Below are 17321 nucleotides of genomic sequence, written 5' to 3' on the forward strand. Positions count from 1 at the left end.
TCAATTAATTTTTAATAGTTTTATAAATAGGTCAAAATAAAATTGAATATCCTGTGGATTACTGGCTGGAGGTAATATTAATTGATATGAGAATTATATGAGAATTGTCCAAAAGTAGTGAATTTTTTATACGATAAAAAATTATTTCCCCAGATATAATAGAGGTACATAGGCTAGTAGCCATCTACCGGCTGATTTTATAATTAATATTTCTTAACTAAGAAATATTTCTTAATAGTAACAAATATTTCTTTCTTTTAAAAAGGTTTTGTTAGTATTAAAAATATTTATTTAATACACTGATATAAGGATAAGTTCTATTTAATAAGATTTTGTAATATATAGTTACTAAATGATTTAGTAACAAACCTTTAATTACCAAATATTTAGTAATAATTACTAAATAATTTATTAAAGCCCATTGCCACCAAATAAATATTTAGTAGCAACAAATGATTTATTGCTTCGCAATAAATCGTTTATTGGTATTAAACAAATTAATTTTTTAATTAATTTTACCGTATAACCTAACTTTTGTTACTAAAAATAAATCAAAATAATTAAAATAAATAATTTTAAGTTAAAATATAAGGTATTATAAAGAAAATAATCTCATTAAATAATTATTTTTTATTTCAGACATTTATAAAATTTTAAATTAAACAACTTTTTAACATATCAATAATAGACTAATTGAACAAATTTAAACTAAACTTCACTGAGAAATTACTTATAAGCCATTTGGGAGGATGTGTCTTTTCGAAGGGAAGATAAATCTCCCAAAATCCAGCTCAATAAAATAATCTCAGTCAGTTAATAGGTTATGTATGACATTGGAATTAAAGCATTGCCATCTACCGACCATACTTACCAAACAAATATTTAGTAACTACAACTAAATATTATTTGGTGGAAACAAATATTTATTTTTATATAATAAGGCTTTGTTTATATTAATATAATTTATTTAGAATAAAAAAATAATTTATTAAACTGTAACAAATAATATTGATGGGTAAAAAATATTTTTTTCTCCCAAATAAATAACTTAAAATTTTTTTACTAAATCAGTTTATTGCTCCGTACTAAATCTTTCTATCAGTGGAGAAATTTTAAAATTTCGTTCAAATTTTTAATATTACCGCGAAAATCTTGGCCTTACAAAATTTTTAAACAAAAATAATATTTAATTTTATAAAAAATGTTCCTTATGATTTAAAAAAAAAAACCAAAATTTTCAATTTCTAAAATTAAAATTCATAATGAAAGGTTAAAATTTTTTTTTAATAATTATAAATGTTACTTTTAAAATTATGATGAAATCGATCCTAAGGAACTAACATAAGCGACATTTTTTTTATAAAATTAAATTTTAAACTTTTGTTTAAAAAACTTTTCTATAGAATCAATATTTTAGTCGTAATATCAAAACTTCATTATTTCTATATAACAAAGCTTTGTTAGTATTAATATAATTTATTAAGAATAAAAAAATTATTTATTAAACTGTAACAAATAATATTGATGGCTAAATATTTTTTAAATTATTAAAAAAAAGATTTTGCTCCTATTAGACTATATAAAAATTACATATAGATATAAAATTGGAATCCGTAAAAGGGTGTAGTAAACCCCCGAAAATTTGGTATTGACTATATTTAAATTTGTAAAATGAATATAAATCAATGGCAAACCCCAAATGAATAGTCACTCGGTGTGGTCGATGTTTAACGCATTGACGTAGGTGTATACGAGTTTAGCATATTAATAATACGTGACAACACTGCTAACGACTCGCTCACCACTAATTTTTCCCCATACCATTTGCATATTTCAATTCAAAATACTCAAATTACAATTATAATTCTCCTCCTTTTATATTTATTCTTCATTTATTTTTTATTATTTTTAAATAATAATCGGCTCTTCCTTATTGAATATTTTTCTATAAATTCAAGTACGCTCGACAATCTATCAGACAGAAACCATTATCCTAATTGGTAGCTCACAGACATTGGACTTTATTTTATTAAATTTTATTTATTCCAATTTGTCAAAGCGATTGATTGGAAACTTTTATTTGTATTTATCGTTTAAATAACAGTTTTATATTTTTTTTATCGTAACAGCCTCAACTGCGTCCTCGGAAACAGGAACAGGGGCAATTTCGATTACTCGAGAGTGGTTAATTCAAGTGCCGGAATCCCGGAAGAAGACCAAGAGACTGGTCAGAGAGGAGTTAATAGGGTGTATGTTGGGTGTCTTAACCCAGATAGAAGATAAAAGGCCTAAGGACAGAAGATACCACCAAGGAAGCCAAGGCAAGCCCGAAGGGAACAATCAATGTCTGTCCCAGGTCACAGAGCATGTCCCACTACAATCCGCATTATTCCCTCAGCTCAACCAGAAGTGACGTCAAGACGTTTCCTGTCTCAAGAGCTACCCCTCCACTTGCTTGACTGGTCCTGGTGTATATAAGCTTGGAAAAACAACAAACTTGTATGTCTAGGTGGTAATTATTAATTTATTAACGAGGGAACAAACTACTGTTAATAACTCGAGATTATTCACATCAACTGGTAATGGATGTTTGCATGCAATAGCTAATTACTGATCGCTGATTAGTTTACATTACGATTCATTAAAGCTGGCTGATTGCGTTTCTCTGTCCTCGGTAATTTCCGGGTTCACTTTTTAACGATCGATAGTTTGTACTGTGGAGAGAGGAGAGTTTTAAAATTGAAGGGGGAGTGTTACAAATTTAGCTACCGAAAATTAATAAGACTACACTGATAGAAGGATTTATTAACTATTTATAATTTAATTTATTAAATATTTAATAAATATTTATTTGAGAGGTTATTAATTAAAAAGGAGATCCATCCTAGTTTGAATTTACAAATTTTCAGGAAGTTTTAAAAATTTGACTTGTTAAATACTCAGACTTTAAAATTCTAACTATGAGAGCCGTAGCCACCTAGTGGAATTTTTTCAAACTAAATTTTTGACCCATTTTAGTTTTAATTATCAAGAAGATCCAAGTACCCTTCTAGTGTAAAGAGCGTCTATAAAAAAATAATACGTAGAAATACTTTTGTTATTTTAAAATTAATTTTTAAATTAATTAATCACATTTATTGAGGAAATTTCCGATAATTTTACTCATTAAATAATTATTAACATTTAATTGACTAATAAAACAATATAGCACTCTGAATTACCGGTATACACTTGACAACACAAAAAGAGTGTCCCTAACCTTAAAATTTATTTATGTTTACTGTCTAACTAAAATGACTAAGATGTTCTAGCATTTAAAAAACCTTGGTTACTTATGCGCATGGGTAACTAAGCAAGCGGTGTTGCCAAGTCAAATACAAGACTTTAAACAACGCAAGTTCCCAGTGATTTTTCATACAAATTATAAAATATTTCCGGAATACCTTCGGAAAGCTACTTTTTTATTGTTTTAATCTTTAGCTTATTATTTTTTCAATTAAATTCAATGAAAATAAAATTTTTTTTAAATCGTTAATTGCATTAAATTCTTAACTAAATACCGGCTGGTGGAATCTCCATTCATGTAAAAATTACAATTTTAAAACCTAATTATTTGATTAAATATCCCGGAATACAGTTTTTTTAATTTTTTATTAATTATTAGGCTACGTAGATTGAATTTACAAATTATCAGGAAGTTTTAAAAATTTGACCACTTCACGTGGATCTCCTTAAATACTCAGACTTTAAAATTCTAACTATGAGAGCCGTAGCCACCTAGTGGAATTTTTTCAAACTAAATTTTTGACCCATTTTATTTTTAATTATTAAGAAGATCCAAGTACCCTTCTAGTGTAATAAATTTCTATAAAAAAATAATACGTAGAAATACTTTTGTTATCTTAAAATTAATTAATAATATTTTTGAGAAAATTTCCGATAAATTTATTTATTAAATAATTATTTTCATGTGGATATTCTTAAGAAGACTTTCAATACTAAAAGTGATTATTTTACAGCAATTAAACATTATAATAAACTACCTAATGAATTTTATTATTAACTAACTGAATAGTAGTTACAAACAATGTCTCGGATAGCTTAACCGGTAGAGCCTTTGGCGCGTAACCAAATAGTCCCGGGTTCGAATCCCGGTCTGGGCTGTCCGAATTATTTTTTCGCTTTATCCTTTCCCCAATTTGTCTTTAATTACAAATTTAGCTATAAAGTATATCTTAAAAATGAAGCTATGAAGAATTAAAAACACTGAATGGTATCTAAGAAGATTTTAAGATAAAAAAATCTATAAATTTTTTAGAAATTTCAATTGTTAGAAAACTTTTGGTCTTATTAATTTTTCTTATGTCATTATTATTTATTTATTTTTAATTTTGTGCGTTTAATAACAATTGATATTTTCTTAATTTAATAAATGTATATTTAATTTATGGATTTTATTATTTTTTTTCTGGTTTTTATGCACAGATTTAATGCACCTCTATTATATCAAAATAAAAAATGAAAATTTCTCGATAAAAATAACCGCAATTTCTTATATAAAAAAATGAGTGTACTAAAAATGACTGTCCTAAGACCAAGAATGACTCTTAGTATTATTGTAAGCACTATATCTTTTATTGTCGCGGTAGCTGCTTATGAATAAGAAGTAATTCCTGGACAAGAGTCGTGGGTGTACGTGATACGCTGTCAAACAAGATCGTGACATCCTGTTAGAGTTCTTAAATGCTAAAAGTCCTCGAGCTCCTTTAAATAGTTTAGATCTTGGTCCAGCTCAATCAAAAGAATAATATTTTTTTACTCTCTGTTGCAAAAACGATCCGTAGTTTTATCTCGTGTGACAGAGGAAGCAGAGCACATGCTTTTTGTTAGGATGTACTAGTTAAAATTGCAGGTTGGACGACACCCGGCTGGACGTTGGATCCAGAAGGATTTATCTTGTTCCAGGACTAACTCTCGCTCTGCTATTTCGCTTTGTAATTACTATTTTTTTAGCTCATCCGCTTGCTGCGACTCTCTCTATTATTTTTCTATTTTCTATTTCGCCCCGTCCACTTTTTTGTTATTATTCTCATTCGCTTTTGTTTGTTATTTTTGCTTCTGTTGTTCCTGCCTCTGTTATTTCGCTTTTTTTTATTCCTACCCCCTCCCCAGCTACCAGTCCAACAATTACCTCATTCAAGAATATAATTATAATTACCAAGCACTAGATTTTTTTATAGTATTTTTATCAATAGATTTGTCATCGTTCGTCGAATGTTGTGGTCAGTTTCTGACGTGACTTCCGTCAGTTTCTCACCAAACGCATACAAATATTTATTATCTATCTGTTTATCGTAATTTATGCGGTGACTCAGGAAAATAATAGTTTTTATACACTCCCACGCAATATTTAGTCTTTTATAAAGCCACATCCACAATTTTTTGATATTGATCGTATAAAAAAATTTTTTTAATTATTATTAACTATTAATAATTTAATTTATTAAATTTTAATAAATATTTTTTTACATTCAATAAATATGCACTGATAGAAGGATTTGTTTATAGTTAAAAATATTTGTTAATATTTAACAAATCATTTATTAGAGAGCACTTTTTAGTATTAAACAAATATTTCTTAGTATTTAAAATGATTTGTTTGTATTTAATAAATCTCCTATTCATTTATTAAATATTAATAAATCTTTTTAAATACTAAGAAATATTTATTAAGGACTAAAAAGTGCTCTCTAATAAATGATTTGTTAAATATTAACAAATATTTTTAACGATAAACAAATCCTTCTATCAGTGTGTATTTTGGAGGAAAGTATATTTATTAATAGTTAATAAATATTTTGTTGAGTGAATTTGTTTGGCTTGTAATAAAATATGAAATAAAGATTGCTTATAAACAAAAATCATCTTTATAGATTATTTGGATTAATTATATTACATTATAATAACGTTTATTGTAAAATAGCAAATTCTATCACAGTGAATAATTATCTTTTATATTTTTAAATATTAAAAACGTTAATTTATTTAGTGAATTTAATTATTTTCATGTATTCCAGCTGTAGAGTTATAAAAAGTGTCAAAAGAAAATTGCTATTTTTGCTTTCTATTTTAAATAAATATTTGTTAACAGTTAACAAATATTCATTAACCATTAATAAATATTTATTAACATTTAATAAATTGTACTTAATAAATTACTTGTTAACTGTTCATAAATATTTGTTAACTGTTAACAAATATTTTTTAACATTTAATAAATGGTATTTAATGAATAATTTATTAACTGTTAATAAATATTTATTAAATTTTATAATGTTAAAAAATCGTTTATTAACAGTTAATAAAACTTATTAAATACATAAACAAATCCTTCTAAAAGTGTAAAGGACATTAAAAAAAATGAAATCATTTATTTAAAAATTTTTCAAAATTACAGAGGTCAAAAACTTCCAAATTAAAGTCCTGGGTTCGAATCTCGGGGAGTGTAATTTTATTATTTTATTTTTTTTTAACAAATATTTATTAACATTTAATAACTCGTACACTAATAAAAGGATTTATTAACTATTAATAATTTAATTTATTTAAAGACAGTTACTTAATTTATTAAATTTTAATAAATATTTTTTAACAATCAATAAATATTTATTTGGGAGGAAAGTACATTTATTAATAGTTAATAAGTATTTATTAATAGTTAATAAATATTTATTAACAGTTAATAAATATTTTGTTGAGTGAATTTGTTTGGCTTGCAATAAAATATGAAATAAAGATTGCTTATAAACAAAAATCATCTTTATAAATTATTTGGATTAATTATATTACATTATAATAACGTTTATTGTAAAATAGCAAATTCTATCACAGTGAATAATTATCTTTTATATTTTTAAATATTAAAAACGTTAATATATTTAGTGAATTTAATTATTTTCATGTATTCCAGCTGTAGAGTTATAAAAAGTGTCAAAAGAAATTGCTATTTTTGCTTCTTATTTTAAATAAATATTTCTTAACAGTTAACAAATATTCATTAACCATTTATAAATATTTATTAACAATTAATAAATTGTACTTAATAAATTACTTATTAACTGTTAATAAATATTTGTTAACTGTTAACAAATATTTAGTAACATTTAATAAATAATTTATTGTTAATAAATATTTATTAAATCCTCCGTTAAAAAATCATTTATTAAGTTAATTAAGCTCATTAAATATAAACAAATCCTTCTATCAGTTTTATTATCAAAAATTTGAACTATATTGGTTGCATAAAAAAATCACATTATTTTTTTTTCTAAAATCAACTCTAAAAAATTTCCATAATATACTTTAACTAAACAAACAATTACCAGTCTATCATTTAAATTTTTCCAACCCAGTCACTAACGATGTTTAATGTAAACTCAACTCTAGCTCGTATTCCACCACGGTCACTCGGTTAAAAAAATAAAATTATCCAGAATTTTATTTATTTACATTTCCGCTAAGAGTTGTTTGCTTTAGAATAAATACTAAAAACTTGAGTAAAGAGCTGTTTAAACTTTAAATTATCACACAAGTAAACACACTCACAAGCGTTTGCACAACATTAATCGTCATTCTAAAATTAGATCACCGATAAAAAACAATAAACAACTAAATATATAAATGCTCAAGTCTTGTATCTCCCGATACAAGCTACCAGCTTCAAGATCGGGAGTTAGTAACGCTAGGAATCAGGAATCAGAAGGTACGACGTGACACGCATAGTACAATTTCTGGAGCTTCTCCACCCGGCATGCTAATGTCGCTTCGAAATCACGTCTTGTCAACTAGAAGCAATGCTCCATCACCATCACCATCACCATCACCATCACCATCTTCATCTCCGCTCTAAAACTCCTGGGATTTACACCAGATTCAATTCAAATCTCGTGTCTACGCGTCACCATCATCATCATCATCATCATCATCACCATCATCATCATCATCATCATCATCACTATCATCATCATCACTATCATCTCCTTCTTACTTGGTGATCATTGATCAAGACTCAGCATGCTTGCAAACGTAAATATCAAGGCTAATTATTGCAAAACAATTCATTGGGTCTAGGTTATCGATAATAATTTACTAACTAATTTTAAATCAGTATTATCAGCGCTGAGATACTATCATGAAGCTGCTCAAAGTCTTCATCATCACCATCATCATCATTGCTTTTTCCTCGCAGTCAGACGGCAAGACACGTCGCGAGTACTATTGCAGCGAACAACGGGTAAGTATACAAATTTCTTTGTATTCTACCCTGATAAAAAAAAGACTTGATTAAAGAAAAACTTTTTCAAAATATCATTGTTGTTTTAAGTAATTAAATTCTCTTAGAAATTGACTCTCGAATCAAGAAACTTGGTTGTTTTAAAATAAGATATACACAACTGTCGCCCAAGAATTTCTTTCTCGAGGATTAAGATAGACGGTAACGTTGGTTCAAGATATTACCGACTTGTTCCAAGTATGGCGCCACTCCACAATTAACATATTATTTTACTTGTTTTAAGCATATTAATTTAAGTATTTATGCTATTCTCTGTATTAATAAATATTTTGTCGGCAAATAGAGAAATAAAAATTTTTCAACTTCAAAGTTTTTTTCTGACTTAAACTTATAACATTATAAATAAAAAAATTAGTTGTTGAATCAACAATCAATAATTCTTTAAATGAAATAAAATAATTGTTTATTGAAGAGAATCGTTTTTTAATAAAGAATTCACTTGTATCGATCGAAGATAATATAGTCTTGAACCTCGTAAAAATTTTATCGATCGGAGTGATTAGATCTCTCGCTCCAAGAAACATTAAATCAAGACAAGAATTTCTTGAAATAAGATAACTAGTTCTCTTCAAAATAATTTACATGGAGCAAAAATATTTTTCTTTAATCAAGATTTTTTTTTTTATATATTATTTATTGTTAAATTATTTAGTGCAACAACAATTATGACTGCCAAAGAGTCCATCATCTGTACGTCTGCACATTCTACTTGTTCTGCATGAATTGGGTCTGCAGGCCAAATTGGAGCTGGTAGTCAAAATGTGTTACAATTTAATTGTAAATATATTATGTTATCATTAATAAAATTGATAAACCAAAATTTAGTTACCAAAAGTATTTTTAACCCAGTTGTTTCTCCAGAGATATTGCACGAGAATTGCAGATGGGGACATATCAATACAGATAGTATCTCTGGTTTTTAGGTAGAAAGCCAGAAAGGTATAAAGGCAAAGGGTAAACTGTAGAGCTTTGCATCAGTTACTTTGATATCGAACGGAAAGAGATCTAAGCGTCTCTGTCTAATCATCTATCAAAAAAGCTTGCTTGAAATATTCGAGTGAGTGACCTTAAATTGTAATTTGATTTTTTCTTAAGGAGATCCACGCGAAGTAGTAAAATTTTTAAAACTTCCTGAAAATTTGTAAATTCAATCTACGTAAATAATTAATAAGAAAATTAAAAAACAGTATTCTGGGATATTTAATCAAATAATTAGGTTTGAAAATTGTAATTTTTACATGAATGGAGATTCCACCAGCCGGTATTTGGTTAAGAATTTAATGCAATTAACGATTTTTAAAAAATTTTATTTTCATTGAATTTGATTGAAAAAATAATAAGCTAAAGATTGAAACAATAAAAAAGTAGCTTTCCGAAGGTATTACGGAGATATTTTATAATTTTTATGAAAAATCACTGGGAACTTGCGTTGTTTAAAGTCTTGTATTTGACTTGGCAACACCGCTTGCTTAGTTACCCATGCGCATAAGTAACCAACGTTTTTTAAATGCTAGAACATCTTAGTCATTTTAGTTAGACAGTAAACATAAATAAATTTTAAGGGTAGGGACACTCTTTTTGTGTTGTCAACTGTATACCGGTAATTCAGAGTGCTATATTGTTTTATTAGTCAATTAAATGTTAATAATTATTTAATGAGTAAATTTATCGGACAATTTCCTCAACAAATGTTATTAATTTTCAAAAATTAATTTTAAGAAAAAGTACTTCTACGTATTATTTTTCTATAGACATTCTTTACACTAGAAGGGTACTTGGATCTTCTCAATAATTAAAAATAAAATAAGTCAATAATTTAGTTTGAAAAAATTCCACTAGGTGGCTACGGCTCTCATAGTTAGAATTTTAAAGTCTGAGTATTTAAGGAGATCCACGCAAAGTAGTCAAATTTTTAAAACTTACTTATATACTTACTTAATTTTTTAAAATTAATAAGAGACTTATTTTAGTTTAGATTGTTCGAGAACAAATTTCTTGATAAAACCAATTTTAATATCAAAATTTTTTGGACGGATATTGTTAGAGAGATGATTGTAATTGAGGTAAAAAAAGGGTTATTGGAAGTGATGGTGTGTATAAAGATAAGACACGAACGCGTTGAATAAAATGAGAATAGATGGTGACTAGTAAATTTATCAGAATAAGAAGACACGGTAAAAGGTTGTGCCTCAGATAATGTTGAGATAACATTAAATAGGCGTTGACGATAACCTTTACCACCCGGAATCTTACATTGTTATATAATACTATTTAGAATCAGTGTCAGTCATCATTAGACGCCCCGCGAATATTCTCAGATTATTGTTCCCTTGTTTACTCACCAATCTTCGAATAATATCCATTAAGTATTAATAATTGACACATTAGTTATTCGATTTGTAATGAAACATTCCAAGCTTTAATGATACTTAATGGCCTAAAAATAAAAGTAATTAATCACTAATGGGATTGCCGGCTTAAAGTTTGAGAATTTCTAAGATAACGTTTCGAAATTCTGAAAAACAAGTTCATTATTGTAAAAGGTAATCATCGTTGATTAGACGTCGGATTTTTAGAACAAAGAATTGATGGCTTTATAAGACACATCCTATCAGCTAGATGTCATTAGAAAAAATGAAGATTCTAGTGATAGCACTTGGCTTGTTGATGGTGGCTTCAATCCTCGAAGCCTACTTTTATGATCCCGATTCTCCGTTTCAACTTGCAAGTATGTTATCAATCATCCAAAGTAATATCACCAATTTAAATAACAATATAATTATCAGGAACTGTTGGGGATTATTGTGATCGTCGACGTAGCTGCGAGGACGTCAGAAATTCCGAGTGTTTTCGAGGTAAGTGCAAGTGTCTGCCGAATTACCAGCGTTCGGGACCCTGGGATAAATCAACCTGCAAAGGGATAATAAACGCGTTTTGTGAATCCGACGATGATTGCTTACATTCGGACGAGGTCTCCTGTATCTTCAACACCTGCCAAAACTTCACAAAGTTCCGTGAATCAGATGCTGAAGTGAAGAAACTTTACCGAGCTACTGGTGAGTCTATTCATACACGGAAAAAAGTGAACTGTAATAAATAACAGTCGATTTAAAATAAGTAATGATCAACTGCTAAAAATTACCATTTCAAACAGTAAAATCGTGATTTTACTATTGACTTTATAATATTTACCATTCAAACGTTACAATATATTCTTTACATGGAAGAAAATACTATTTCAAACAGTAATATTCGCTATGTAAATGTCTAAAATGTTAAAGTGTAATAATTAAGAATTCAGACTTTGATATTTATCATTTGGTACCTAAAAAATGATCTTATGATTTGTAAAAAGTATAAAAAAGTTTGGAAAATCCAAAAGTGCACGCCTCATAACGCTCATTCATTTTTTAAGAAAAAATAAATTGTGTAACTGATAAAAAAAAAGAAAATTATAGTTAAGTAATTTCTTACAAAGTATTTTTTTTTTTTAAATATCAGCGCCCTTTTTTCTTGTTATATGCGCACGCAGTCTAAAAAAATCTAGCTTTATCAAGTGGCGCCATAGTTTTCACGTGACAAATAAGAAAAATTTGTTTGTCTTTGTACGGTTATATCGTAATAAATTTTAATAAAAATTCAATTTAAAAAAAAAATACGTAAACTAGGCTACTGATATGAAATACGGACCCAGTTCATCGCATTCGTACACTAATAAAAAAGGCCCGGTCTTGAAATATCAATTTGTTCGGGAGTAATCATTGGTACATCCAAAATGGGGTAACATCCGGACATCCACGTAAAATTTTTTTCAAAACGTTTTTTTTTTTCAAAATAGCTACATGAAATGATTTTAGAAAGTAAAAGATGGTTTAATTCAAGTGTTTTCTCCGTGTACATCTACTTATATTATTGTTTAAGTGTAATATGGTTGTGATAGAGGCATTTAAAGATCACAAAATTGCTTGACCTTGACGAGTCGAGTATAAAGCACAACCTCACGCGCTTCGCGCTATGAGGCGTGCAATAAAGTTAGTAAATTTCTAATACAAACAAGGTCAATATTTACAAAGTAAAATGGTAAATTTTAAACGCAACGCTAAAAATCAAACTGTAATTATTGACTTGCTTGGACTGGTAAAATGTATATTTTAAAATGATAACTTTTACTGTTTCAAATGTTAAATTCTCCCAGAGTGAGACTCCCTTCTCTTTCATCTGAGTTCCCCTTCTTCTCTATTAAAACGCGGAAATATTATTAAAAATTAACACTATAAATTTATTTACACTAAATACAAGTTATATTTAATATGTTAATTTGCGGATTGTTTAAATAAAAGCGGATAAATAAAGCACTGCGTGAATAATAAAGCGAAGCCGGTTGACACGTGGTTGAACACACTGCCGGCACTGGAAAAGCGGAGAATTAATTGCACAAATAACACAATTTATTTGTAACAAACTAAAGCGGATTAATAACAATTAATTTAAGCAAATGAAATTATTAAATAAGCGAAATGCGGTTTATTAACAAAAAGCGAAAGTAAAGAAATACTAATGGTGACTTGATGCAGCGAAAGCGTGGAAGCGAAAGATAATAATAATAATGCGTCTTCTTCCTCGTCGACTTGGGGAAGAAGGCCGATTGCGCATGTCAGCGGAGCGATCAGCCAATCACACCACCGAGCCATGGCGTGATCATTCAAGCTAAGCTTTCATAGGCGGTTAGTTTTTGCGGGAACTAGCGGTAGACAGGTGCGGCTCGTGAAATTGGGAGTCCCCCAGGGGCGACTTTATCGCGGCTGGGCCTGTTCACTGAACATATTGAAATGGCAATTTTTACTGTTTGAAACTGTAATTTTTTAAGATGAAAGAGTCGTTATTTACTGTAGTGGCAGATATACTAATCACTTATTTTGGATATTAAATTATAAATTGTGGCTTTTATACTTTATACAATAAGTTCTGTAATATTTATATTTTTGCCACCCCGATGTCTGCTTTACTGTTTGAAACTATAAAAATTAACCGGAATCCGAGTGAGTATTACAGTTCACTTTTTTCCGTGCATATTCGATAATTCAGCCTTGTTATTTTTTGATGATTTTAATTAAGTATTGAGATCATGGTGCGAGACTAACGAGCACTGCAGCAACCTGATTGACAGCATATGCGTTGGAGGAAAATGCGACTGTATTGACGGCTACGGGATTAATCAAATAGGAAACTGCGACCCGTTGGACAGAAGGTATTGTGGGGAGCTCAAAGAGTGCTGGACGGATAAAGTAACGTGTTTTGGAGACTACTGCATGCTGCCAGAGGAGTTCTTCGTGGAATCTAATACCAAGAACATCTCCGCTTACATTGCTAACAGTAAGATTTTATTAATCCAATCTAAAGCATCTTGAAGGTCCTGCCGCTAAAAGAGACAATATATTGCAATCATCATTTTTCTCTAGATATTGGTGATGCCTGTCAAACGGACCGTCACTGTAGAGATTTAAGTGACACTCGCTGTCAAAATGGCAAGTGTATATGCGAAGACGATCATCATGAAAGTGCGGGCAGATGTTGGTACTTCCCAACGTACAAGATCCAACGCAACTACGAAATTACTTTTTTAGCTGTCAAAAGTAAGTATTTATAATCAGCGGCTGATTAATCAGCATCTAACCATTTTTGGAATTGCATCACCAGGTTCGCTTAAGAAATGCACCTCCGACTCAGATTGCGGAAACAAGCCAAACCTTCACTGTTTCAATGGCAGGTGTGTCTGCTCCAAAGGGTTTCAGCTCCAAGATAACGAGTGCCAAGAAATGACCAATTCGACTTGTTCCGAGCATTATGAATGCTCGCATGGAACTAGGTGCTATATGAATACCTGCCGATACGATAATGAATTCTTCAGCTCTGATGATGCTGACAACTACACCTCAGCAGGTATGTAAGGATACAGATCATTTGATAACTAGCAACCTTGCAGTCACTATGTGACTGCCGTAGTGAAGTATAAATAAATAAAATTTTGCTTTATTAAATAATGGCTTTCTTAAATATTGACGTTTTTAAAGATATAAGCTCATCTCGATGTTACACTCATCAAGAGCTTTCATTTGAGTACCCACTTGTATTTTTGATATATTTTTCATATATACATATGGGTGATTCTCTGAAAGGATGTCTTAAATCTGTACAAAATTGTTCGACCGAATTATTTTTGATTTTATAAGAAAAATAATTAACAAGGGCTACAAAACTATCAGCTTAATCATAATAAATAAACAGCCGATTTAATTTTTGCTTTTTTGATATTTGTGTATCTTTTGCCATATAACATCACAGGGAACTGTTTTTTTTTTTATCAAATTGAGAAAAATCAAGCAAACTATTTCAATGCATTCAACTTTTCGAGTTCTCAATCAATGTTTACATTAATTAGAATAATATTTAGACTTATAGATCGAATTTTATAAATAAATTATAAATAAAAATAGTTGCCAGGGGACTGAGTTTTTAAGTGGCTCAGACACATATTTCCAGCACACGGTGCTTTGACACTAAATAAAATGCCGATAAAACGCTAATAGCCCTATAGTTAATTAACTCAAGGCTAGTTAGGTCCTTATAAACCTTACAAAAGGTAAAAATAACACGCTGGATTTTTTTTTTGACTTTGAACTTCTGGCAGGGGACTGTTCTTAAAATGCCTGAGACAAACTTTAGTTTAATAAATTTAATGAAACAAATTAATTTTCGGTACTTTTTATGGAAGTTAGTTAACTAATTAAGTTTATAAACATTATGAACCAAATTATATATTATTGACGAATAACTTAAAATTGAATCTTAAAGTTTTAATTTTGGGAATGGGATAGCCCAGGGGACTGTTATTAAGGTGGTTTACCAATTTATAGCTAAAAAACCAAAATTTATTTCATTTTAATTTTCAATCCTCGAAATAGAAAGGTTTTTTTACTTTCATAATAAAATTTTTTTAGTAACAAAATAACAATTTTTCCAATAAAAAAATGCCTGGGACAGCAAAAAACATCCTTACAGAAAATCACCCATATATAATATATATTAATACTAGCGGACCCAACAGACGTTGTCCTGTACACACGTCTTAAATTTAGAAATTTTAAGAATGAGCTTGTATAGTTAAAAACATCATTAGTTAACAATATGCAATGGGCATTCCTCAATAATTAACATTTTTGTAAATATAAGCCTATTCTGCTTTATACTTATCGAGACCTTTCATTTTAGCCTAAATACTTATTATAATAAATTGACTATCGGTGAATCATATGACTATCCTGGACACAAAATTTTTCTTATTCCCTTAATAATATAGATGATGATTTTACATCAACGTTATTTCAGGTGGGCAGTTAAATTGTTGGACTGATCACAATTGTAGTGACATGAACAACACTGTTTGCTTTGAGAATTCTTGCATATGCAAATCTGGTTACACACTGGACTTCTGGCATGATAAATGTCAAAAATGGCCAGTGATAACATGCGTTGATGATGAGGGGTGTACATCGTATGGTTACGGTGAACAGTGTGTCTTTGGGGTCTGCAAGTTGAAATCAGAGCTGTACTTAAACCCAACAAGCATTGATCTTGATGTATACGTTGCAAAACGTAAGCATTATCTTTTTTTATAAGTTTTCACGTGATACTATTAACCTTTTTTTATTTAAGATCACTACAATTTTTGCGTTAATGATCATCATTGTCGTGATTTAAACAACACACGTTGTCACAACGGAGCGTGTGAATGCTTGCCTGGGTATGAAGTCGTCTTTAATACCTGCCAAAAGATTATTGGAAAGAATTGTACCACCGAAGGAGAATGCCTATTACCTGGAGCCTACTGCTTCTTCGGCACCTGTATGATGTATCAAGACTTCTTAGCACTTCCTAGCAACATAACCAGCACCCATGCCGCGGAATGTAAGTTGGAGTTAATTATCATTATCAATTATGACACTTAATCTGTAATTGTTTCAGATAGGGGATTCTGTCAAACCCTCCATCATTGCCGCAATGTTGAAAACGCCATGTGTAAGAAGAGCAAGTGTGAAACGATTTAATGATCATTAGCAACCTTGCAGTCACTATGTGACTGCTGTAACTTTTGAACTATAAATAAATAAAATTTGATTTATTAATTAATGACTTTTGTTAAATTGCACTGTACTTTCTTAAATATTGACGATTTTAAAGATATAAGCTCATCTCGATGTTACACTCATCAAGAGCTTTCATTTGAGTACCCACTTGTATTTTTGATATATTTTTCATATATACATATATCTATATATATATATATATAGTATATATAAATATATGAAATATATGAAAAAATGATGTGGGTACTCAAATGAAAGGTCTCGATGAGTATAACATCGGGATGAGCTTATATCTTTAAAAATGTCAGCAGTTCACAAGATTCAAGGTCATTTCTTAATTAATATTGATATTTTTAAAGAAATAAGCTCATCACGAATTAACACTCATCAAGAGCTTTCATTTGAGTACCCACTTGCCTTTTTGATATATTTTTCTTACATACATATATAAATATATAAAATATATGAAAAATTGATGTGGGTACTCAAATAAAAAGTCTTGATGAGTGTAACATCGGGATGAGCTTATATATTTAAAAATGTCATTTCTTGACATGATAGCAATGTCAGTTTTTAATTATTGATATTTTTAAGATATAAGCTCATCTTGATGTTACACTCATCGAAAGCTTTCATTTGAGTACCTACTTGCATTTTTTATATATTTTTTATGTATATCGCGTTACTGATGCCATAAGGGCGTATCCCGAAAAAAATACCCTTGAAAAGGCATAAGGGCGTATAAAAAATTTTTTTCCGGGAATCGACGTAGTTATGTCTGAAACGGGCAGAAATGCAAAAAAAATTTTGCTACGCCCTTATGG

General features: G+C 29.2%; 2 protein-coding genes across 4 annotated transcripts in view; one reads left to right on the forward strand and one right to left on the reverse strand.

Moving 5' to 3' along the window:
• LOC123270441 (teneurin-m) overlaps positions 1-17321 on the reverse strand; it is a 223831-nt gene that overhangs the window by 160548 nt on the left and 45962 nt on the right. The gene's annotated exons all lie outside the window — the stretch shown is intronic.
• LOC123270466 (tenascin-like) lies at positions 10322-16536 on the forward strand. The gene is made up of 8 exons (XM_044736534.1): positions 10322-11081; positions 11140-11409; positions 13469-13726; positions 13813-13986; positions 14051-14293; positions 15740-16006; positions 16067-16318; positions 16376-16536. Exons 1-8 carry the CDS (start codon positions 10973-10975, stop codon positions 16456-16458), a joined length of 1656 nt encoding a protein of 551 aa, XP_044592469.1. The 5' UTR covers positions 10322-10972; the 3' UTR covers positions 16459-16536.

The sequence above is a fragment of the Cotesia glomerata genome, linkage group LG8, assembly GCF_020080835.1.
Source record: "Cotesia glomerata isolate CgM1 linkage group LG8, MPM_Cglom_v2.3, whole genome shotgun sequence".
Classification (NCBI taxonomy): Eukaryota; Metazoa; Arthropoda; class Insecta; order Hymenoptera; family Braconidae; genus Cotesia; species Cotesia glomerata.